The 25825-nt window shown below is 35.4% G+C and overlaps 1 protein-coding gene across 1 annotated transcript in view; it reads right to left on the bottom strand.

Annotated features, from left to right (window-relative positions):
• Positions 1–25825, bottom strand: part of LOC129221509 (protein still life, isoform SIF type 1-like) — a 251783-nt gene that overhangs the window by 171396 nt on the left and 54562 nt on the right. Inside the window, exons 5-8 of the mRNA XM_054856000.1 lie at positions 18996–19311; positions 16216–17121; positions 9642–9749; positions 7751–7911 (exon numbers count right to left, since the gene is read on the bottom strand). Of these exons, the coding sequence (XP_054711975.1) occupies positions 7751–7911; positions 9642–9749; positions 16216–17121; positions 18996–19311 (1491 nt within the window). The remainder of the gene's footprint in view (positions 1–7750; positions 7912–9641; positions 9750–16215; positions 17122–18995; positions 19312–25825) is intronic.

The following is a 25825-nucleotide window of genomic DNA, read 5'->3' as shown; positions in this document are numbered from 1 at the left end:
TGGCCCAAAATAGTGCTTAAAATACAGCAACAAAGTTGTTTTAGAAAGGGCACTTTGTAAGAACTCAGCATCATTTTCTGATAAAATTCGCCTATACTCAAACAATGGGGTCGTTTCCAAAATTTTAAATGTATATTATTCTGAAAGAGCATGCTTAAAAACATAGAATCTGACCATTTTTAAAATAATTTGTTTTAAGTTTAATATTTTTAAAAAATTACTTAAATCGGTGCGCTTTCATTGTTTACACTTCTGTCGTGTGACATCACAAATGATGAAATGCCATTCAATGTTGCCATTCACAGAACAAAATATTTGATTCGCATCTTTACTCACGTGTATTGGCAACGGTATGGTTGATAGCAAGCGTAGAGCGCAATTGTAATTCGCTTCTTGATTATAATAACGTGGAAATGCGGTAGAAAGATGCGCCATAGTTAATCATTTGTGACGTCATAAAGACCACGCCTTGTTTGAAGAATCGGACATTTTAAAAAATTAATTAAAAAATAGCTGTTGTGAAAGTGAAAGTATTTTCTGAGTCCATGTTATCTTTTTTGCTTAATCTATCGATTTCAGTGACAAATAGTACTACTTTTGACGGAAGGAAACAACCCCATTTTCAGGATAAGAAATTTATAGGGAACATAGAATCATCCACTATCAAAATTTGATCAAAAGTGTGCAAAAATAATCTAACAAAACAATTATATGATATATAATTTGCAAAGAACCCAAGATCAAAGAAAACTATCGGTTCCTCAAGCATTCATCTCGGAATGTTGGTTCCGGCAGCAGTAAACAGTAATATACTCAATTTTTGGAATTTGCAATTTATAAGGAACATCGGATCATTTAAAATTAAAACTCGTCCCAAACCGTGCAAAAATACTGTAAAGAAATAATTTTAAACTGCAATTTCAAAAAAACCCAGAATCCTTCTCCAAGAAAACTCGACCACTTAAGGCATTCACCTCAGATTGTTGGTCCCGGCAGCTGTGAACAGCAGCAAACGTTTCATTTTATTTATTTATTTATTTTTTTGAATTTCTGTCTTTAATTGTTTTTAGCTTTATTGTACCAGTTTGAGTATTTGGTTTCAAGCCGAAAATAAAGTACGAAACAAAGATGTCAAATTCCAACATTTCCCTATCGTTTATTATGGGAGTCAAAACACGTCTCTGGATTATTCTCCAGAAAACGTAACTTTTGAACGCAAATGTTTTTAAATTTCGAAACCTTTTGTTTTCTGTTTTTTTCATTCTTACATGAAAGTGTTACCTAGTACAAGTAACCGTAAACAATGGCCCAGCTAAGTTCCAATTATCTTACTCATAAATTAAAAAAAAAAGCCTTGTTCACGGAAATAATAAAAAAATTTAATATTTAAAAATCGAGGCCAATCTATATACATAAAAATGGACTTTGGTAAATTTGTTCCCTAAGATCTCAGAAACTACCCGGCAGATTTGGTTGAAACTTTCACCGTTTGTTCTTTTCGGTACTGGGGAGGTTTGTAGACTAGTTCGATAAAATTCCGATTGATAGTTCCTTTTTTATTCTAATTTGTCCAAATTTTCGCATAAATGCCTCAATATGACGGTAAAAAAATACGTGCACATATTAAAATTATGTGTCCATCGAAAGCGCTTATTTTTCTGCTGAAGATGGCATCTGTTAGAAAGTTCTAAGTTGTATGAAAAACGAGTTACGGGCTTTTTTTGTTCCACGTTCGAAGGCTTTCCTCAACCCAATTCATTATTTAGTGTATCATCTCAACTCCCAGTTCATAGTTAGAATTCTTGAATGTTTTTGTGCTTCATCTGACTGTTTGAGGCTTTTCTCAAGTCAAATCTTAAAGTAACATTTTTCCCCCAAGATTGGCTAATAATAACTATAGATTTGGTTGATTATTTTCCATTTAAACGGAACTTTAGTGTAATTAATGTTTTTTTTTAAATTATTTGTGCTGATTGGATTTTTTAATCATTATCCAATCTGACAGCAGAAACCTCGCCAAAATTTATGCAGCAAGATTTCAGTAGCGGATGCATTTGGCAGTTTTTCAGCTGTCACGGTTTTTGAAGTCAAAGAATACGTAATAATCAGTGGCGTACTGGGCCGCCGGGATACCGGGAAAATTCCCGGTGCGCCGGTGTCTAAATCTTTTTCTTTTTTTTAAGGATTTTGTACTGGATATTACGGCGCCACTTACCATAAGATTTATTGTCTGAAATGAACAAGTTAGACGACCGTACTACTTCATAGGATTTTTTTTTATAGTACAATAAGTAGCACCGACTTGAACTCAAATGAAACTAATACATCTTTCCATTTAAATTTTTGTCTATTACCATGGTTACAAGATTTTGTGAACCAAATTTTGTCGCTATCTTGGCGACGAATTTGGCGATTTTTTAAAATTTGGTTTTGATTTGGCCACTGTTGGCGATATTTAGAGAGTAAACAATTGAATCACATTGAAATGGCCACTAACGTGGAAATGACATTAAATTGGAGTAAAAGGAAGTCATGTGATGCACACCACACATCAGCTCGTTTTTTTTTTAGACTTACTAATAGTATTATGCTGTAGTAAAAACTTTAGCTTCTGGCTCAAATTTTAATAGGGTGCTCAATGACCCATTAATTTAACATTAGCCGTAGCATAGTAAATGCCACAAATTTAGAAAATTTAATTTCCCCAGCTGGTTTTTTTTTTTGTAAATAATTATTTTAATGCAATGTATATGCATATTACTAGTGTATATTATATTACGTAGCATTGTTTTTTCAGTTCAATGTATTTTTTTGATCCCCCTCCCCATACTTAAGAAGTTTGAGGGAGGGGGTTGAGCACCCTCTTTCAGTTGAAATAAGAAGCTAAAATTCTTCCGTAATATTACTATAGACAAGTCTAAAAATATTAAGGGGTGTCCTGTTATTAAGGAGTAACTTTTTTTACATGTATTTTTGAACCACCCTTGCCCCGGGGTGCCCCGAGCTAAAGTTTTTTGGAGGGAGAAAGTTCTTAATTATACGAATGAAATCTCAATTTTACCGAATGATAAAAAAAGAGCATACATGCATATACATACATAACATCCAATGAGTAGGAATAAATATCATTAAAAACAATTTTAAAAATAAAAAAAAAGAAAAAGGAATTTCAATGTTTTAATATTGTGTACATATTTAAGGAATCTTTAGAAAAATTTGCCGGATAAAGGACTTTTTGGGAGGTAACAATAACCTCCGTGACCTCCCATTGGGCCCCTGTATTGCCCTTTATTTGCCTTCTTCGGGCAAGATGGTTTTTTTTTATCAAACAATGAAAATTTCTATAGAACACCTATTTTTTAATCAAAATAGAACGAAAGATTTAAAAAAATAGATAAAGAAAATAGATATAATAGAGTGAAAATAAAAAAGAATTTTAAAATGTTTTAATATTATCTACAAATTTACCGAATGTTAGAAAAATTTGCCGGATAAGGAAATTTTTGGTAAGTAACAATGACCTCCATGACCTCCCATCGGGGATACCCTGTATGTGCCTTTGGGCAAGATGCTTTTTATCTAACACTAAAATTTTCGATGAAACACCTATTTTTTAATCAAAATAATGCAAAAATCCACGAATTCTTAGTATTTGTTTCAGAATTTAACTGATTTTAGTTGAAGTTTTATCTATGCTATACTTTATACTATAACATTTTCTAACGAATAGTTTGCAATAGTCTTATAGATAACAATGGTTAGCACATTTGTTTGTGTCATAAAATAAAAGATTTTTATTGCTGCTCAAAACTGCTGAGCTACTTATACCGACAGGGAGTAAGCCTGTCGGTATTTTGCATGTAGTTCTGCCTTAGCCCTGGCTTACGGGTGCTATTTTACAGTTTAATACTCAAACAAGATTACAAATACTCCAAACTTTTTCTTTTCAAAGACATTATTTTGAAAAAAAAAAAACCTATGAAATTATCACAACAGAACTCCTTATTCATTTCGCGCCGTGAATTTCTTTAAGTATTTTAAAATCTTTTTAATTATGTTTTACATATTTTTTAAATTATAAATGTGCCTTTTGTCCCACACTTCCATGCTCCATTTTTTTATTACCTCAAAATAGTTAATTAAATATTTTTTAATTTTTTTCTCCTTCCGAAACATCTTCTCCATGAAATGCACCGCCAGCTCAGTCAATTCCAACCGAGGACTATGCCGGGCTGAAGAGTGCTAATAAGCACGAAACTGCAGTCCTCGGTTGGAATTGACTGTGTTGCCGTGTATTTCATGTATTTCTGCCTTAGCCCTGCCTATAGGGCGGTAACTTACTGAATATCTCCCCTATGTTGCTCAAATATCACAACATGAATTCCGTAACAGAAATTTAAAACATGCGCATGTGGAAGCAGGGCTACAGTTCATTAGAGAGCTACACCGTAAAAGTGTTGGCAGCTTAGCTGCCTCCATTGCTATGGAGTAACTTAACTGATAAAACTGGTGTACGCTCATAACGTTACACCAGTTTTATCAGTTAAGTTACTCAATTGCTATGGAGGAAGCCAACCGCCGGAATAAGGTTACACTAAGTGCAGAATGCTGCCAACGTATTTACGGAGTAAGGTTACACATTTTTTTTTACAGTGTAGGAAAGAAAAAAAACCTTCTGACGAAATTTTTGTTAGTGTTTTTATAACATTTTAGCTATGACCTCTGCTGTAAAACAAATCAATAAATAAACGCAGTTCCAAGCTATGTCATCACCACAAATGCTTTTCACTTACATAAAGGTCTTAGATCTGTCTTCATACACTGAATGTCTAACAATAAAATTCAGCGTATTTCAGAGCATTTAAAGATTAACGTCTCCACTGTCCTTAAAAAAAGAGGATTGTGGCATATAAACATATCTAACCAGAAATATATGCGTCGGTATATATAAAAATTAGTAGTACCCGCACGGCTTTGCCCGTAGTTGAAAATTAAAAGGTCATTTGGTTCGCCTGTATATTTACGATAATGTATGGTGAATTTTCTCACCAACTGGCTTCTGCTCATGTTACGGTTCCACGTTATGATAATTTCGTAAATTACTCGTCCGTCTTATGATAATTTTGTTCTTAAAATTGGAATAGAAAAAGAATCACATCGAATTTTCGAAAAATCGCTTCGAGTTGCACACCCCCACGCTACAAACTAACTTTGTGCCAAATTTCATGAAAATCGGCCGAACGGTCTAGGCGCTATGCGCGTCACAGAGATCCTGACAGACAGAGATCTGGACAGAGACACTTTCTGCTTTATTATTAGTAAAGAAGATAAAGATAATGAATAAAAATTAAATAGGTAGCAAACAAAAGTGAAAAGGGGCACATGGTTTTTGGCGCGTAAGCCCTTTGCCCAGGTTTCCCCGTTATGGAGATATAAGGACTTAAAGTCTGGTAACATTTTTTTTAATCACTGTGGCTTCGCTAACATTCAAATATATAGCGACTCTAATCTGATCCGTAGATGTAGTATATCTAGATTAGGGTGTGTCTTATAATGCACTTTTTTAAAAAGTTTTGAATTTCTTATGGGGCACCCCTTAAATTGCTTCCTTTTGATGAAAAAATACACACATAAAAGTTTCATAGAATTTGAACGTAATTTAAGGGGTGCTACCAGCGACTAAAATTAGTCATTGTGAAAAAAATAGTGTAAAAATAAACTCCCCAATATATCTTGTTATATTTTTAATCAACATGAAATTAGGTTGGTTGGGTTTAACATAACACCTATTTCTTATATATACAAGAAAATAATAAGCATTTCATGGTTGTCATTTTATGCGATAATGTCAAAAAAAGCATCCGAAAGTTTGGTAATGTAATTCATATCACTTTTGGTCTGCAATATTGTAATTTTTCTCTTTGTTACTTCCATGTAACAATACAAACTTTTCACTGATTGCTACTTAGTATCCAGACTAAATAAATAAATTTAAAAAAAATAAAGAGAGAGAGAGAGAGAGTTGTCAAATTTTGCAGCAGTGGTAGCACTCTCTAAATATTATTCAATTTTTAATTTTCAGGTATGATAATTTTTTTTTCATCCAAAGGAACAAAATGAAAGGGTGCCTCATGAAAAAATAACACCTTTAAAAATAAGACGCACCATAATCTAGATGCACAACTCCGTAGCGACAGACACTGGTCGTCATTGAACGAATGAAACTTGAAGTTTTAAACGGGCAAACGTGTTGCCCATATGGATGCAACGCTGTTTGCATCCTCTCAGGCTACAGCTAAATGTGTTTGTGCACCTGCGCTAAGTCACACGCATACGCATTACGGACGCTTGCCCGTCTACTAAGTAGTGCTCAGATGCCCATGGAGGCGGTTCCTCGTTACCCTATCCAGGTACGAATAAATTTACGATCTGCTCATTGCATCCAAAAGCTTCCATGTCTCACTAAATTTGGCGATTCATCTTAAAATATTGCCCGAATTTAAGACATTACATTTCGATAACGGGGACACGAGGACAAATCATTTATGCGTCCAGAAACATGTTTCACTTTCTCTTTCAATTGCTACTGTTTTTTTTTTTTTTTACAGTATTCTTGTGATCCCCTGGGAGCAGAGCTTACAAAGAGTTTCTTCCCCCTCAAAGCTCTACGGTACTATACTTTTCTTTCTTGCAAAATTTATTTTTTTCGAGCAATCAAACATTGCTTTGCTGCTTACTATTATACAGAACATTTCCCTCTCAAAAAGTAACAAATAGTATTCAAACTCCACTCAAATTCGGCCCCCAGACTAATAAACTACTGGCCATTGAAATTGCTACACCAAGAAGGAGTTGTCAGAACGAAACAAAATTTTGCACACGTGATGGCAACATTGACACTAGAAAACGATTACAAAATGGAAGCAAAATGATCATTTATTGCTGGAAAACTCTCATATGAATGGAGGTTTAAGTACCCTGTCGCGCCACCTTTAGGTGGAATTTAAGAGTCGATACGGTCGAGCACTGAGGTACAGCAGTTTCGTACGATGTCCTACGTCCTCTCGTACCACAGTTGCTGTAAACGTGCCACTAATTCGATCAAACTTACATGCTGTCCAGTTTACCGTCTCAAGTGATCCCAGATATGCTCAGTTTGTGACAAATCAGTGCATCGCGCAGACCAGAGAAAGTGATAATTCGGAAGACAAGTTCCTTGACATCCTTGCTTTGTGTGACTGAGCATTATCATGTTAAAAAATGGCTCCTAGGAGCCCCGTCGTGAGTGCTAACACATGCGTATGAGTTTGATCGAATGAATGACACGTTTGCAGCAACTGTGGTACGAGATGACGTAGGATATCGTAAGAGACTGATATGTCTCAATGCCCGAATGTATCGCTTCGTACATTCACGCTAGAGGTAACTTAACAGGGTACTTAAACCTCCATTCATTTAAGATTTTTCCAACAATAAATGATCAATTTGCTTTCATTTTGCAATCACTTTCTAATGTCAATTTTGCTGCCACGTATGCAAAATTTAGCTTCATTCTGGCAATTTCTTCTTGGTGTAGCAATTTTAATGGGCAGCAGTGTAGCTACGCGGCCATCAAAATGCCTGCCTCATGTTGGTGACTAGAAAGCAACCCTGTTCTATCTCTGCGAGATATCTGCTTCAAACTTTTGTGGCTCACAGTGAATGCCTCGAACGAAGAAAAGGGGAGAGGGAAAGTGATACGTACGCTCACCTCCGATGACGTAAGATAGATGCGAGAATCCGTGCTCTCCATGGACGTCCTGGACAGAAGGGGGGTCCCCGTGTCGCCGCCCCGCGCCGCCAGGTGGGGCGGCTGACGGGTTGATCCGGGCAGAGGGAAGGTACTAGTCTTGGGACCACTGGTCGTACACCCTAAAAGAACAAAAAAAAAAAAAAAAAAACCTTTAATTCTTGTATGACAAATGAATAGTTTTTGCAATCAAGAATTGCAGTCAGGTTTTCTAATGTCTATATTTCTAAAAGTTATGTTACACACATTTCAGTTTACCTTTCTATGTTTTTTACTCGTTTTAAATATCACATGAAATATTATTTTATATTTAAAACACTGTATCTTCCGCATTGTCTTGAGAAGTGTTTTGTCTCACTTCTTCAAAAATCGAATTTTCCGATTATTTGTTTGTTTTGCGATTGTAAATGAACTATTGAATCTACAGACTTCGTTTTTGGCTTAAAGGAAAGCCAATTAAATTTACTGTAACAATATATTCAGTTTTTTTTTCATATTGAGTAGGAATTTATGTCGATATTTGACCTAAAATGTGATCGAAGCATAATTTTTTTTATTTTTCTTCAAAAATGTCCAATTTTTGAAGTACGATATCTCCTAAACTATTGGTCGCACAGAGCACTACTTCAGCTTAAATTGTTCAAAATTTAATGTGCTTTAAAACGAGTTATCCCATTTAGCATCAAAATGTGGATAGTTTAGGAGTTAGGGAGGAAAAACTTTTAAAAAGTCCGAGAATTTCGCGGTTTTTCGCGAATTACGCAGCGAGCACAGGTTTTTGAAAACAGCAAACTTAGGTTTACACTACCCTAACTGACCCAAACAACATATTAAAAAATCACCGTGCATTGCGATTTTAAAGTCTGATATGACTGGACTAATTTCCCTTATTACAAGATAGGGGACCTAGAGTTCGTACAAAAAGTTAGATTTCGTTTATTTTCACTAATTTTCTTGTTCGCTTCAAACCTTCTAAATTTAAACTCTGCACCTTATTTTGACTCATATTTGCAATTGATGGAAGTATGCGTCTAGGACTAATGGTTTGCAAACTGGAGGTCTTGCAGGTTAAACTGGGACACTCTGTACATACGTACCTAAATATAATAGAGGTAGTCTGGGATTCTGTGAGAAAATTCCTATTCTTCAAAGAGTACCGTGAGACAGATAAGCTTGGGAACTCCCTGTGTTAGAAGACCAAAATAATTTGATCGATACCTTACTAGTTTTCCTATAGGGCTTATTATTAATTTATTTCGAACAAAGAACTCACTAACTTACTCCCGTTCATCCGCCGGCAATAGAGGTTGTTTTGTATAGTACCATTTGAGTGGCGAACTTGGAAAAAAAAAATGTGTGTCGTAAAAGCACATTATAGAAGTGAAACTTTTACCGTTTCTTTCTTTTTTTTTTTTTTTTTCAAATTTTCAACTGTTACTTTATCCAAACATTTACTCTCATGCCACGCACCTTGTTCCTTCTGCGCCTGACTTAGGCGCCTGATGACGTGACTTGAATCAAAGAAATCTTCGAAAACCTGCAGTGATTGAAAAGTTTAAAAGTTTAAGTTTAAAGGCTGAGAAGTGTGAAAGACTTGTTAAGTCTTGAAATTAATTTGCTAAATTTATTAATAAAACTAACTTTCGAAGTACTATTATCTTCGTTCTTTTCAGCAACAATTAAAAGAGGGCTATGTCTCTTCCGTCACCCAAAAAGGTTACGGATTAAAATTTCAAATTCCTCGCATAGAAAGTTTCTCGTCAAAAGGGTCACGGAGGTCAAAGTAGAAAAAATGTTCGGCATCCATCTACAAGAAGAAGGAATGTTTTAGGATGCTTCTCGTTACACTTACTTGCGTTCGCAAAGGCCCTGCTTCCTTCTGGTTCATCGTGAGTCTGTAGAGCCTGCTCTTCCTTTCTAACCTCTTCTAGCTCATTGTGCACTTCCCTCATCAGCGCAACTGGTCGGAGGTAGAAAGTAAATAATTAGAAGAACGAAAAATGAAGTACAAAACCAAAATAAGAATACTGAATTACATTCCTGTAGGGTAATTCTGGAACAGATAGACCACCGTTGGTGGTCTATTTGGTCTCCTTATCTTAAGAAACATATTAATGTATTGGAAAGGGTTCAAAGGCGGGCTACAAGGCTAATAAATAGACTTTCTCATTTAGACTATGATTCCAGGCTTAGAATGCTAAAAATGTACAGTCTTGAGCAAAGAAGAGATCGAGGGGGCATGATTCAGTTGTTTAAATTTATTAAAATGAAAGATGTTACGAGGCTGAAGTTTAGCACTGAAAACAGGACAAGGGGTTATTGTTTTAAGCTATTTGAATCTCAGGCTAACTTGGATAATTGGAAAAAATATTATTTTAGCATGGTAGTGGAACCTTGGAACAGCTTACCGGAAGAGGTGGTAATGAGCAAGGGAGTAGATAGTTTTAAGAGGGCCATTGATCTTCACTGGGGATTGTAAATTGACTAGGACCAGTCTAGCTGGGCCCAGAGCCTCTTGCTGGTCGTCACTTTTGTATTTGTGTGAGATGGACCAATTAGAAATTTCGTAAATGTGCTCCTCAATAAATGGAACAAGTATTTTAGTCAGGTACGAAAATGCATTTTTTGTGGCATGCTGTTGACTGCCTCTAAAAAAAACATAATATTTTGTCAGCTAAAAATCTTTGTTTCTTTTGGAAAGTCGAATAATTTTTTTAAATGGTTATAATTATAGAATCTAAACTTTTGCATGAAATGTAATCTACCTGCGTTTGGTACTGTAATGTCTGGGTACATGTCGGTTTCCTAATTCTCTAAACTGGCGACGTGAAATAGAGTGAAGGATTATAGGGGGGATGTACGTTTCACCCAAATAATCGGGAGAGATGGACCACGTCCATAGACAGGAGATATGGACCCTATAAAACCTTAAAATTTTAAAAATGTTTATTTTCAAAGAATTGAATTTAAGGGTCATATTTTCTGTTCTCAAAATATGCCAACTACCTACAATAGAAAATGTTCTTCCACATCAGAAAATGGACCGCAGCTAAATTGCGAAATGCTACCGTCGATGAAAATGTCGAATATGGGTGTGAATGTGGCGGCAAAAACTTTCAACGTTCCAAAATCTACTTTATGGGAAATAAATCACCTGATTTTGTGAACGGTGCTGTAAGTCCGTGATTTGTACGGGGGAGTGGCAACAAAACAAAATTGTTTCACGCATACAAAAACTACAGAATATGTTCTTCACCTTCTAGAGATTTTCTCAGGTATATATGGATGCCTCAGTTCCCAAATCGATTAACTCCACTTTAAAAAAAATCATCATTTCTGCTTTAATAGTACTTAATCAACGCTTAGCATGCGAATTTATGTTAAAGTTTTGGTTCAGTACATTTCTGACCATGTGATGGCAGAAAATGTAACACGAGGGCCAATTTACACCTGTTGAAAACACCATCTTCTTCATAACCTTTCTGGACTTTCTGTTTTATGGAGTTAATCAATGGGGTGGTTTCCTTCAGTCAAAAGTACAACTTTTAGTCATTGAAATGGATAGAATGAGTAAAAAAAATAACATGGACCCAGAAAATACTTTCCTTTTCCCAACAGTTTGTTTTTAATTAATTTTTATTTTAAAAAATTGTCAGATTTTGAAAACAAGGCGTGGTCTTGATGACGTCACAAATGATGCGATTTGGCGCGTCTTTCTACTACGTTTCCACATTCTGATAATCAAGCAGCAAATTAAAATTGCGCTCTACGCTTGCTACCAACCATATCGTTGCCAATGCACGTGAGTAAAGATGCGAATTAAATATTTTGTTCTGTGAATGGCAACATTGAATGGCATTTCATCATTTGTGATGTCACACGACAGCAGTGTAAACAATGAAAACGCACCCATTTTAATTAATTTTTTAAAAATATTAAACTTAAATAATTTATTTAAAAAATGGTCAGATCCTATGTTTTTAAGCATGTTCTTTCATATTTTTTTTTTTTTTAACTTTTGGAAACGACCCCATTTGGCAAGTGAGGCATCCATATATATCTTAGGAATTAGTGTAAAAATTTAAGATAGATCACACTTTAATTGAAGAAGCTCAAACGGCTGGTTATGACTTGTTACAGAAAAACCTCTAACAACTTAAGTTTTATTCGTGTTAAAATTGAAATAGTAATGCATGTAAACTTAATCTTACTACTATTATATATGCGAAAGTTTGTCTGTATGGATGTATGGATGTATGGATGTTTGTTACTCTTTCACGCAAAAACTACTGAACGGATTTTCATAAAACTTTACAATAATATAGCTTATGCATCAGAATAACACATAGAGTAGTTTTCGTCGCGTTATGGGGGACAAAACCCCCTTAGGGGGGCAATAAAACACAATTTTTGTATAAATTCTCTAATATTGGAATGAAAAAATACTTGCACATATTTACATTATATGTCCATCGAAAGCTCTGATTTTTCTGCTGAAGATGGCACCTGTTCGAAATTTCTAAGTAGAATAAAAAACGAGTTATGAGCTTTTTAGTTCCATGTTCGAAGGCTTTCCTCAACTCAATACAGTATTTAGTGTATCATCTCAACTCCCTGTCGATAGCGGCAATTGTTGTATTGTTGACTATCTTTGCTTTTCGTGACTATTCAAGGCTTTTCTCAAGTCAAATCTTGAAGTAAGATTTTTGCACAAGATTGGCAAATAATACATGATTTGGCTGATCATTTTCCACTTAAACGGAATTTTAATGTAATTAATGGTTTTTATTATTATTTATGCTGATTGAAAGCTTACTCATTATCCAATCAACCAGCAGATCGCCAAAATTTTTTCAGAAAGATTTCCGTAGCTGATGCATTTGGCAGTTTTTTCAACGTCGCTGTTTTTGAAGCCGAAGACTACGTCATAATGTTTCTCAGCTTTCACCATGTGAACAAAATATCGCCAATCAAAGAATTTTCAAAAGACTTTTTTTTACTGTGTTAAATATTCCAGCAACTAAATTAGGCAAATCCATAAACAGCACAAAAACTTCCATTAATTTTCCTTTTTGCACAATTTCAAACAATCACTAGATTTTACAACTTATTTTGGAAACATTTCGGATGAAACTGTTTAGCGCCATTTTATGGTGACCAAAAGTATCTCAGAATCTGGCGACGATATCTCTGTAACGAAAATTAATATCATATCGTTTTACAAAGGAAGGAAAGAAGGGGGGAGAATTATCGAAGGTACCCCAAAACGACTCTCGCAAATTCGATAAAATCGCACCAAGAGCCCACAATGATTGAAATTTCCCAAAATAGCTAAAGCAAGTATAAGGGGATTACGAGCGCAGCTACTTTTTTTAAATCACTTCGTACTTCATTAGCCATACAGAGAAGGTTTCAGACTCCACGTTAAAAAAAAAGTATCAACAGATTAATCTTTTTAAACATGAGAAGATTAATTTCATGTTTTGGAAATTTGTATATGCTTAAATATAGTGCTTTCGTTTCTAAATCAATACTATTTTGTTCTTTATACTTATTGCTATATTAGTTTTATGGGTAAGAAAGAAACTCGATTTTTAATCACGTCAAAAAGATGTGTTTTAAATTCTTTCACTTAAAACAGAAAACAAAAGCAAGTAACGATTTTTTCTCTTAATTATTACTGACCCAGGCAACGCTGGGTATTTTCACTAGTATTAAATAGTTTACTTGTAAGTACTACGCTTTATTTGATTCTCATGTAGTGAAAGTAAACACTTGTAAACAAAATACTTGTATACAATTATTTAATAATTTTATTGTGGTTCGTCTCTCCCATTCAACTGGTTCATCTCACTCGGACTACTTTGGATGAGATGGACCGCAAGGCAAAAGTTTAAAAAATCGTAACAGGAATTCCTTTAAAGATATGAGTTCCTACATTACGATTTTTATAAGAAACATCATACAGTATGTGTATTTACAATAAAAAGTAAAATATGCGTAAATGTACAAATTTTACAGAACGAAGAAGAAACGTGGTTCATCTCTCCCGGAATTAACCTACTAGAAAATATTAGAGCGTTGATGAAAAAGAGATGTCGTTCACTGTTAGCAAGGTAGAAATAAGCTAATGGGACGAAATCGCAAATGGATGAAAAAAAAAAATACAGGAAAGATAAGCTTGCTGCATTCGACGCTAATAATTGTCAACACTCAAAAATGAAACTAATTCCGTTGAACCAAATCTGCGCTAGACACTATTGTGGAAAAATCACTTCGCTGAAAAGTCAACAGACAAGTTCACCAAACAGTCACGTGATATTGTGAACAGAACTGATATCATGTTGACAACTAAAAGTAACTCCATGGGACAGACTAGTACTGCCGTGGGAAGGTAAAACGCAAAAAGTAGTTTACAGTCAAGACTGCAGGGTTTCATTACAGTTCGTTTATGAAAATGTCGCTATAAATTTCAATTGTTAACGAATTTGTTTGTCAAAGATATGATTCGCAGATTTTTCCATTTGCCAACGAGTTTTTTTAAAGCCAATAATTGTCAACACTCAAAAAATGTGAAACTAATTCCAGTTGAACCAAATCTGCGCTAGACACTATTGTGGAAAAATCACTTCGCTGAAAAGTCAACAGACAAGTTCACCAAACAGTCACGTGATATTGTGAACAGAACTGATATCATGTTGACAGACTAAAAGTAACTCCATGGGACAGACTAGTACTGCCGTGGGAAGGTAAAACGCAGTAACTGCAAATTATTTGCATTTTTGTCATCTAGTGCACTTTAACTTTATTGTACAAGCTTACTTATTTGGTTTCCAATAAAAATAAAGCACGAAAAAAAAAAAAAACGTCAAAATTTCCCTATTGTTAGCATGGAATCCGAAACGCGTTTCTACCAATATCTCAAAAACTCATTTCTGTAGATACTGCGTTTTATCTTCGCACGGCAAAGTAATCCTCTGTTTGAGAAATAAAATTGAAATAAAGAAACATTTCTAGACTTCTTTTTAATATTTTCGGAATTGAATGACAGGTGTTCTAGCTCCACATACCACTTCTGTTCTTTAGCTTGAAACCTAAAAAAATAACTATTAGGCAAACTTTTACAATGAATTTTCTACTTTTCTGCGATAAGTTAAAACCGAAAGTTATAAGCAGTTTTGAATTTGCATTACCATCAATTAGATTAGCAGACACGACACGACACGTGTTACAAGGAGGACCATTTTTAATGTATTGAGAGGCATTCGAACAGCGAAGACGGATGATACAAGACAAAACACAAACTCCTCCAAGTTCAAAAATGGCTCATGCTGTCGCTCGCTAGATGCCAAGCATATAGCGGCACTGTACAAGAAGAAGGCAATGCAAGAGAACAGCTTTTGTGAGTTTTAATATGCGAAGTGTTTTTCAGATACGAACAAAAACTTCACCTGGTCAAAGAACTTAGCGTTAGTTTCGCCAGTTTTTTGAAACTGGCTGTCTGTGACTGCAGTTGTGATTACTTCTGCGAGCGATTACAGACACCTCTACTGCCATTTTTCAACAGGACGAGGCTCGACCTCACTGGAGAACATTGTCAGACCAACATAGAACTGCCAAATTGCTGGGTAAGACACGTTGGTCTCGATGATGTTGCTCTGTTGCCATAGGCCTTAGACAACCAAATCTCACGAGGACCGCCAAGACCGATTCTGTCCTTGTAGTAACTAAACAGATCTTTCAAATCCTATTTTTGGACTAGGATCAACAACGTATGAAAAGTATGTTGTGCTGCGAAGCATAACGTTTCAGCCATCCATTTATCCCCCTATTTTTCCTAAATCTTCTATTGCAAGCAATTAAAAAGAACATTGTGCTGTAGTACAGTGTAAAAAGAAATGAGTGAACTTGAAATCTACTGATGGAGTAAAAATGCCCAGTGGCCAAATTCGGTGCCCAAATTCAAAAACGTTAGCTACGGTGCAATTAGTTGCTGCAAAATTCGGAGCACAGTATCAACGCAGACGGTGCCCTGATTATTGAAAAAGACTACTAGGCCATAGCTTACTGTTCCAGCTTTTCAGCGCTCCCAAAATGGCTAAAATCGTAAGGTTTGTTTACATGAGACCCCTAAAAAGGTATTTGGCCTAGGGTCTCCAAATATCTTAATTGAGTCCTACCAGCAAAAACAATTAGTTGGTGTGTTACGTAAAATGATGACAACTCGCTAGTTACAAAGGATGGTGCACAGTATGATTATGTTTTATGATTACTTGGAAATATGCCAAATTATAGCAAAACTAAGACCATTATTTGTAACCAGTATGGTGCAAGCTCTTTTTGGTGCAACATACTTTTTTTTGCAGTGTGTCGCAAAAGGAAATGGATGTCGTTGTTTTGGATGTAGGACAAAGTTGGGAACCTACCTACATTCTCCATACTCTGCGTCAACAAAGCTTCAAAGGTGTGGAGACTATAGCTCTCTGCATCCAGACCGCGCGCTAGCGCGTTCCGCAAGTGCGTCTCATATTCCATGAGCAATTTGCTAGTCGGGCTGTTGGCTGAGGGGGTGTTCACCCCCCTTTTGAAGGCATTCCCGGTCGCCCTGCCCTCCATCCTCCTCTTGTCGGACTTGGGCTTGGCGGGCTCCACTTCCTCCTCGTCCGAACTCAGGAAAGGGACATCGCTGTTATCGTTGCTGGAGCTAGGAGTGGTGGCATAACATAAATTATCATACAACAGGTTGTCCGACGGCGGGGATCGCTCCCTGTCCGGAATGTCCAGTCCAACGGTGCCGGATTTCTTGCTGCCGGACTGTCCTTTCTTCTTCGACGATTTCCCGCTTCCTTGCTTGCTGGAGCCTGCCCCCTTATTCGGTAACGACGACGACTTGGCTTCTTTTGAGGCGGTCTTAGATGAGGAGGGGCCAGAAGAGGGCCCACCTCTTGAGCTTTTGGATCCACCCCTGGAATGGGACGACGACGTCTTTGGTGGCGGTTCCGGCTTCTGCGAGGAAGGTTTGGGCGGGGGTTTGGGGGGCGCGGGCTTATCTTCAGACGACTGTCCGCTGAGCACTCGCTTGGCGGTGGTACTGTCCAGGCTACCTGTGTTTTTGGCTGATACGGTCGGCGTCGTTTTGCCACTGATATTGTCGCTGCTTTTACTCTTCAGTGGTGCCTCCTGAATCTCCTGACTGGAGCCCTTCCGTATCATGGCGCCCATGCCCATTCCGTAGTCCACACTTTTGGCATCTTCTGCACCCCGAGCAGATTGAGCTGCAAACTTTGCACGCGCCAACTCTGTTCTGGAAAAAGAGCCAGTCTCCAACTGACCTGAAATCAAAACAGTAACAAAAATGATTTTGAGAAATCTGCAGTAATTTATAGCTATACTTTGTCTGAATTTGTGTTCAACCTTCTTAGTAAAATGAACTTTTATAATCACTACTGAAGATTGTATTTTTTAAGCAATATTCATTACTCAAAAGCAATTGAAGGGCTACGGGGAAGAATGATCAAAGTTCATTTTTCTAAAAAAACTCTGGTTAACCTATGGGAACACGTAGATTATTACAGACAGTATTCAAGAGAAATACTATTCAGGCAAGAATCATCATAGTGAGTGAGTTTTAACAGGGAAGAATGAGACTAACTTGGAAACGATTCTAGATTTCAAGCTCAAAAACGTAATGAGGGAAATTTGAGCATGGTGGACTACGATCATTCTTCCCTGTGGCCCTTCAATTGGAAAAATGTTCATAATACTTACTAAGTGTTATATATCAAAAAGAGTATTGAGAGTCATCTTTAAGCAATTTTGAATCTGCATGTGGATGTTTGGAAGGAGGAAAAAATATCTACTTTCTACACGAAAATGGATTTGTCTATTGGCTGAGAGGAGTGCAAGTCTCTGCTTTACAAGTTTTAATCGGAGTTTTCAATTAAATTTTACTTCAAAATGACTTTATTTTATTTCACCTCTTTTGTTTTTCTTAGAAATGCTATATTCATAAAACAAATTTATGAGTTTTAGATGCATATTATAAATCAAATTGTACTAAAACACTACCGTAGCCAGAATTTAGCATCTGGAGGGGGTCTTAACAGATCTTATATAAATATAAACAACCATAATAAAATTGGTAGTATGCGCTTAAATAAAGGGTTCCAGGTGTTTGATCCCTCGCGGCTCCTATATTAAATACACGCTGCGGCTCCTATATTAAAGTCATCCTTTCTTATTTCAATTAGTTTTTGCCTGGTTGCTTGGCAATTTTCAATACTAAGCATGACATTCAATGGGACAGTGTGCTCATAGAATGTTGGCGTGCTGAAAGTCAGTAGTCCTGCTAGGTGTTGGCAGCCGGGAAGCAGACCCGTGCTATCTATATGGGATACCTGCTCTAAGTAAGGTTTAAACTCACCTATGATAGTGAGGTTGATGTCGCTGCGAGTTCACTTCACGGTTGGGAATCGGAGTCGACTTTCGTGAAGACTAGAAAACGTTATCGCTTCTTAAAGCCAAAAGAACGATTGTGTGTCAATAAACGGCAACCATGCTTCAAAACAGTCATGTGACTGAAGCACATCTCTCCCTTAAGCTTTTCTCAATTAGCTTTTACTGGTTGCTAGCGAATTTTCCACACTAAGCGTGGTTGGACTGTAAGTCCATCAAATTTTGACGGGATAAAGGGAAGTCACCTGACAACCAAACAAAAAAATGCCACATGTTGATGACTGGGAAGCTATCTCTATGGGATGCAGGGGTGCTCCCCCCCCCCCCCAGTTTTTCTCAACTGTTACCCTTTTTTTTAATATATTTTTTAGCTCTCTTTTTTAATTTTATTTACTTTTTAGAATTATTTTTTATTTATTTTTTTTAGCTCTCCTTTTTACTTTATTTACTTTTTTAAAAATATTTTTGATATGTTTATTTATTTATTTTTAATTATTATTTTTATTATTTTATTAGAAAAGTTCTCTGATACGCCAATGACATACACACACACAAACTAAGTAAATAAATGAAATGAAATATGAACAAAATAAAATAAAATAAATAATTTAAATTAAAAATAAATCAAGAAATAAATTTAAATAAATAAATTTAAAAAATCCGCCCCCCCCCCCTTAATTTTTATGGCGCGACTTTCGCCATAATCCCTCCCCCCTGTGGGCACCCCGATGGGATGAAGGTTTCAACTCACCTATGGTAGTGAGGTTGACGTCGCTGCGAGTTTGCTTCACGGCATTGGGGATCGGGGTGGACTTTCGCAAGGACTGGGAGACGTTGTCGTAGACAGACTGGCTGGAAGGGTGGGACGAGAGCCGGCCGTAGGAAGCCTCGCCGGGCCGGCTCTGGCTACGAGGCAGGGTGGCCGCGGCCCGCATGCGCCCGTCGCGGGCCCGCTGCATTTGTTCGATGGTCATGGCACATGTACACCTGGGCTCCCTCGGGGCGCCCTTGGAGGGGGAACTCGGCGTCGACTGGGGCGCGCGCTTTCCAGGCCTCGCCTTCAGTTGCTGCAAGGAGAAAAAGAGAGCAGAGGTTAGCCTTCCTTCATCGCGCGATACAAGAAAAGCTAATTAAACTTTTTTCAAATGCATTAACTTGACTTAGTGACAAATTTCAAGAGAAACATCAATGAAAAAAAATAAAAACGTAACGAACCGTTTTTTTTTTTTTTTTTTTTTTTTCTGAAATAAATGCAAAAATAATCGCAATGATGATAAAGAAATCACTTAAAAATACGTATACAATAGTAAAAATTTTACTGTCAATGAACACATATTAAAAAATACATATTTAATGATAAAAAAAAATATGTCAGTAAAATACTCGGCACTATAATAAGTATTAGCAGACCCGTACGAAGCATTCACGCTCGAAATGTGTTGCCCAACTTTAAAAATGTCATGTGAACATACTGTAGACGGAGAACATTCTCATTGCATTAGCTTTAGGCACTGTAAGCAAAATACTTTCTTTAAAAATGCTATAAAGGCACACCTCCAGAGTAGGGACTGGAACTCTTGACCGTTCGGTTGAAAGCCTAATAATTTACCGTCTGAGCTTACTAGCTCTTCCTTGCAATAATGTAAGCAAAAGGTTGCAATTTAACCGAACGAATCCATACCTTTTTTTTTTCAAGTGCATTTTTCGGCAAAACTGTTAAAATTACTTTTTTGATTATTTTTATGCTTTTTTCTTTTGAAACTGACATATTAAAGAAGCTATGTCGTTCCCACGCAAAAAAAAAAAAGAGAGAGAGAGAGAGAAAAATAATACATGATTTCTCTGGCACCGTCCTGAAACTTTTTATAACCTCAATCAAGTTAAATCGTCTGCGGAAATACTTGCTGAATTTCCATTACAATTCTTACCATATTGTCGATATTAACAACATTTTTGCTTGCTCGTTCAACAAAATGTATCTTTTTCCGAAATTAAACGTATTTTATTGCAATATCAGTTTAAATAGTTGGAGGGAAGATATATCTGTTTTTTCTCTCTCTAAATATAAGCATATTTACTCTGAAAAGTTCAAGGAAAAAAGTTAGTTAAATAATCGTTTCCTATTAGTTTGCATAAAATACAATAACTCTAATAAACAGTTTTGTGGACTTTTGTAATTTTTCTTAAATTGTCAACAGCAAAATTTTCGAAATGAATTATTGGAAATACGTTTTGAAAATTACAGTACATAAAGAAAGAAAGATCTATTTTATAATAAAACTTGCGTTGAAACATTATATTTTTTTGGGCAGAAAATTTGTATCTTAAAAAAAAAGAAAAAAAGGTGGATTTTTTTTTCCTCTTTTTTTATGGGACAAAGTGAAAAATAAAAATTGATTAGGGTAGGCCGGAGCACGTTTGCGGGGATTTTTTTTAATGACTTTTCTAAATTTTATGTTTTAACTTAGGAAATTTTATACATTGCGGTTTTATGAAGTAGTTAATGGAGTCAAAACAGGTATATTAACGAATAAATATAAAGGAAATTCGTGTTAGAATTTAATTTGATTGTTTTTCGTATGTACATTTGAAAGCACATTTGCATATTCTTTCTTATATATTTAAAGTGAAAAGTATCACTGCAAACCGTGAACTGTAAAATTCTGAATTATGCAAATGTTCTGTACTTATAAGGCAAGGAAACTGGGTGTTTTTTTTTTTTTTTTTAGAAAGTTATGCCGTTAATTTTGTTAGCTACAAAGCTCTTAGCTATGAAATTCATGTTGTACATTATAACATCTTCAATAAAAGATTTGCTTTTAAATAAGTGTCTTCTGATCTCAACAGACGGAAATTGTTATTTAGTTATCATGGTGGATGTAAGTTATAAACGTTATTAGCGGTAATATATTCTACAATCAACATATATATAATATTCGATGATCGAGTAACGCGCGTGTTTCATCAATAAAACTCGTGCCACGGCATGATAATTTGAAAATAAGTTTTGGTAATGTTTAACATGCAGGGAAAGGATTTATTGTGACAAGGCTGAACTCGATCCGGTCACTTAACTGTTTTACTGGTAAGACTGTCATTTCAGCGGAATGAAGGAACAAAAAAAGGTCAACTATGAACGCTATCAACTGGAGTTTAGGGTTAATTCGCTGGAGTTAGGGTTAAAATTTCAACTATCAAAATATCACCAAACTGGCAATGGCTACGTTCAAATGTGGAAGAGTAGAAGCAATTTTCACCCGTCATATCTTGACGGGAGACTTTTTAGTAAAACAATAAACGAATACATAAAAATATAAATAGTTTATTTAAGAAAAAAATAAATGAGTGAATAAAACAAATAATGAATAAGAAAATATGTGAATGAATGAAGAAATAAGGGAATCATTAAATGAAGGAATGCAAATGAGAAATAATTAATAAATGAATACAGAAATGATTTGATGAAAGATTGAATAAGTAAATGAACTAAATAATAAATGAATACGTAAGTGATTTGATAAAGAGAGGATTGAATAAGTAAATGAAATCTTTACTAATAATAAAGCTGAAAGTCTCTCTGTCCGGAGGATGTCTGGATGTCTGTAGGATCTCTGTGACGCGCATAGCGCCTAGACCGTTCGGCCGATTTTCATGAAATTTGGCACAAAGTTAGTTTGTAGCATGGGGGTGTGCACCTCGAAGCGATTTCTCGAAAATTCGATGTGGTTCTTTTTCTATTCCAATTTTAAGAACAAAAATATCATAAGCTGGACAAGTAAAATACGAAATTATCATGACGTGGAACCGTAACATGGGCACAAGCCAATTGGCGAGATACGAAATTATCATAACGTGGAACCGTAACAATGGCACAAGCCAATTGGCGAGAAAATTCACCATACATTATTTGTAAATATACAGGCGAACCAAAAGACCTTTTAATTTTTCTATTACGGGCAAAGCCGTGCGGGCACCACTAGTAAATAATAAATGAATACGTAAGTGATTAGATAAAAGATTGAATAAGTGAATGGAATCAACTATTTCACTTTGCCCCACGTGCATTTGACTAACTATACAAAACTTTTAAAATACTACACATAAACTTAATAATAAACAAATAAATACTGCACCGAATATTAGTAGATCTCAACCGATATTTAAAATGTTAATAACAAGAACTTTATACACACATATTAATAGCCATTGGTCGAGTAACCCGCGAGTTTCAGCAATGAAGCTCTCGCCATGGCATAATAATTTGATAACATGTTTTAGTAATGTTTTACCATAGGCCCACTTAATTCTTAAAGGCCATGATAGTCGATGAAACTCGTGGCAACAAAGAGGGCACTACTGGGAACCCCCTGTTTCCATTACGTTGCAATTGATTGGTGAACGCAGGGGTTTCTAACATTGCCTCTTGCGGTCAAAATGCGCGACGTCCAATCAAATATTAACAAACTTTGAAACGTTGACATTGATTGGTGGATGCATAAGTTGCATTGGTTCAACACAGAGAAGTCATAACTTGCAAAGGCCGAAAGCGTCAGCGCCATCTAGAGGGGGCATGGTTTAACATGCAGGGAAAGGCTTTAATGTGAAAAGGCTGAACTCGATCTGGTAACTGAACTGTTTTACTGGTAAGACTGTCATTTCAGGGGAATAAAGAAACGAAAAAATGGTCAACAATGAACGCTACCTACTGGAGTTTCTTGACGGGCGATTTTCTAGTCATTTAATAATAACAAAAATAATTTTTGGTTTACAGCAAAATATTTGAATTTTCGTATTCATTTTAAGAACTTCTTGTATTATCATATTCTTTGAATTTTAGTAAGGTAACTTTTTCTTGACTGGAATAGGCTACATGTGTCATTACATTGTTCAAACATTACAAAATAGGTTACGCTAAAAGCAGATTAAATATTTCACCGTTTCAAATTGCACTACATTCCTCCACTAGAACTCTCCATAACATTAAATTTTAGTGCTTAAATATGCAAATAATACAACATTTTTTTCCTGACTGACGAAAGAAAAAAACTGATGAAAGCAGCAAAATAGCCTCAAAAGAATAAAAATACAGCGAACGCGCGTTAAAAAAAGATTTCAAAGAGCAAAAGTATTACTATATCACTCTGCAAATTCAAAACACGAACTATTGAAAGCTGACATAAGCAATCATGCAGTATACGGATTGAGCAAAAATAGTTGGAAAAGTCATTGCTCACTGCTGGGCATACACATGCAAAAGAAGAAGCTAGAAAATTAAAGGGAAGCAGAAGACAAGAAACCCTCCTTACCTTCGGAGGTTCCAGTTTCAAAGAATAGGAAGAAGAAGCCTTTCTGGAAAACTTGAAATCGGGGGACTGTTGCCACAAAAAGAAAGAGAAAAAGAGAAAAACTCGAGATAAAGCAATTAAAATGAAAAGAAAAGAGCTTACAGTTATTTTAAGGATGCCAAATAATTTTGTCAATAGCTCGAATTTTCGAAAATTCTAAAATGATCAAAGTTATCGTAAATGGTTATAACTCTGAACAGCCCTACCTTTTATTTTATTTATTGAATTATTTTCTTACAGCCTTCGACTTCGACTCTGATTCCGGTACCCAAAATCGCTCCGACTACCAAACTACGACTCGAACTCCGCAGCTTAGTAGAAATACAGATTCGAAGGGGAATTGACAGACTCCGGTCCTTATTCCGACTTTAGAAAATTTAGGACCTTGCCCCAAAATCAGTCCGACTTCCGACTGCTTTATCGCGAAAACATTCCGACTGTGACTAAGAAGCTCTAGTTTTTACCCCGGAACAACGATTGTTGATATGATTTGTTTTTATTTTCGTTCTATTTTTGGCAACGGGAAATAAATCGAACTGCTGAGTGCTTTAATTTTTAAATTAATTGTTGGCAAGAGGGGGGATAAATAAAATTCAAGGCGCTTTATTTTACCCGGAAGAAAGGACTTAACACTTTTTTTTGATAAAATGTATTTGCTTTAATAAACTTTTTTTTTTCTTTTTATTCTTTTTGAAAATGATAAAAATATTTTTAATAGAAAAAAATATATATTAGCTGTTTTGTTTAAAAGGCACTATACTACTTTATGTGTTCGTTTATTTATTTTTATGTTATCTATTTCATCAGATGAGCAATGCATATTTTGTTTCTAGAAATCAGCTTAAAATGTTAAAAAGGTACGTTTGATATAATATAAAGACAAAGCTAATTTAGAGAATATTGATTAGATATTAGAAAGTTTATGTTGGAATACAAGAAAATAGGCTCGAATAGTTCTGAACGAAATTTCTTGTTTTAAATATCATTTTTAAATATTTATCTTGAAAACATTTAGGTGACATGGAGGTCAAATTTTTACTTTTTCGAATGATGCAAATGGGTTAAGACTTACCCTACTATAAAACATTTTACATTTCAACAACTTCAAGATCTTATTTAATTTCATGAGATATGATATCAATAAATAAATATGACAAGTAAATAAATTATTTGTATTGATTTGGCATCCTTTGTGCAAGCAAATGCTACAAAAATATAATGGAGGACTGAAAAATAGCACAGAGGGGGGAAAAAATCGATTTTCCATTACGGAAAGATGATAGAGGTTACTCGACAATGGGGAATAACATTCCATGGATTAAAATTCTGAGAAATAAGTAAAAGGAAGATTGATTTCATGTAAGAACAGAGAATAGAATGAAAAATGCGTTAAGAAGAATAAGGCAATTTCAGTTTATTTATTTCGTTTTATATATTTATGATTTTGGAAGGAATTCTTCTGCATTTATCATGAACGGTCATGTGACAATGAAACTCAAATTACTAGTTCTATATACGGTTGGTTCATCGCAACTTGCCAGCATCGACCCGATAGTTTTGGTACACAAAGTAATATATTGGCTTCGTGTTTTGGAGAACATTATAAACTTTCATATAAATTCAGCTCTAACCAAAGGAATATATGATCAAAAGTATGTTATTACCACGTTAACTGGTACTAACGTTTTCTGAAAAAAGATTAAAGGATTTGTCCGGCAGAAAGTTCACAGGTAAATTGATAACACAAGGCTGATTGTTCATGGAAATTTGAACCTGATAAAAAAAATAATTCATTAAACGATATTCTTTGGCAATGGAGATTCGAAGGCATGATTTTTGCATTATTACAAGACGCTAAGCTGTAACCAACTGAACCAAGAGGCCTTCATTTCCGGATGTTATACATTAATGCGATGCGTAATAAAAGACAAAATAAATAAATAAATCGTTTTGAAGATAAGAAAAAGACAAAATGAGAGTTGTCTGTTTATTTTTGCAGAATGCGGTTAAAACAATATTTGAACTGATGCCATACTGATGAAGCTCGGTAAACTATTAAGAAAATTATGGCACTCTCAAAAAAGAAAAAAAAACACGACCGTTGAGAAATATATATGACTTTGAAATGAAAGACAATCAAATTACTCAAATTGCTCCTCTGGAGGGAAATCCAACAACATTTTAGTTATTTTTTAAACAGGCTTTTTTTTTAATTACTACAAGTCAATTTGTATTA

Source organism: Uloborus diversus, chromosome 4, assembly GCF_026930045.1.
Source record: "Uloborus diversus isolate 005 chromosome 4, Udiv.v.3.1, whole genome shotgun sequence".
Taxonomy (NCBI): domain Eukaryota; kingdom Metazoa; phylum Arthropoda; class Arachnida; order Araneae; family Uloboridae; genus Uloborus; species Uloborus diversus.
Note: the sequence above shows the minus strand (reverse complement) of the source record. Positions and strands in the feature narration are given on the sequence as shown.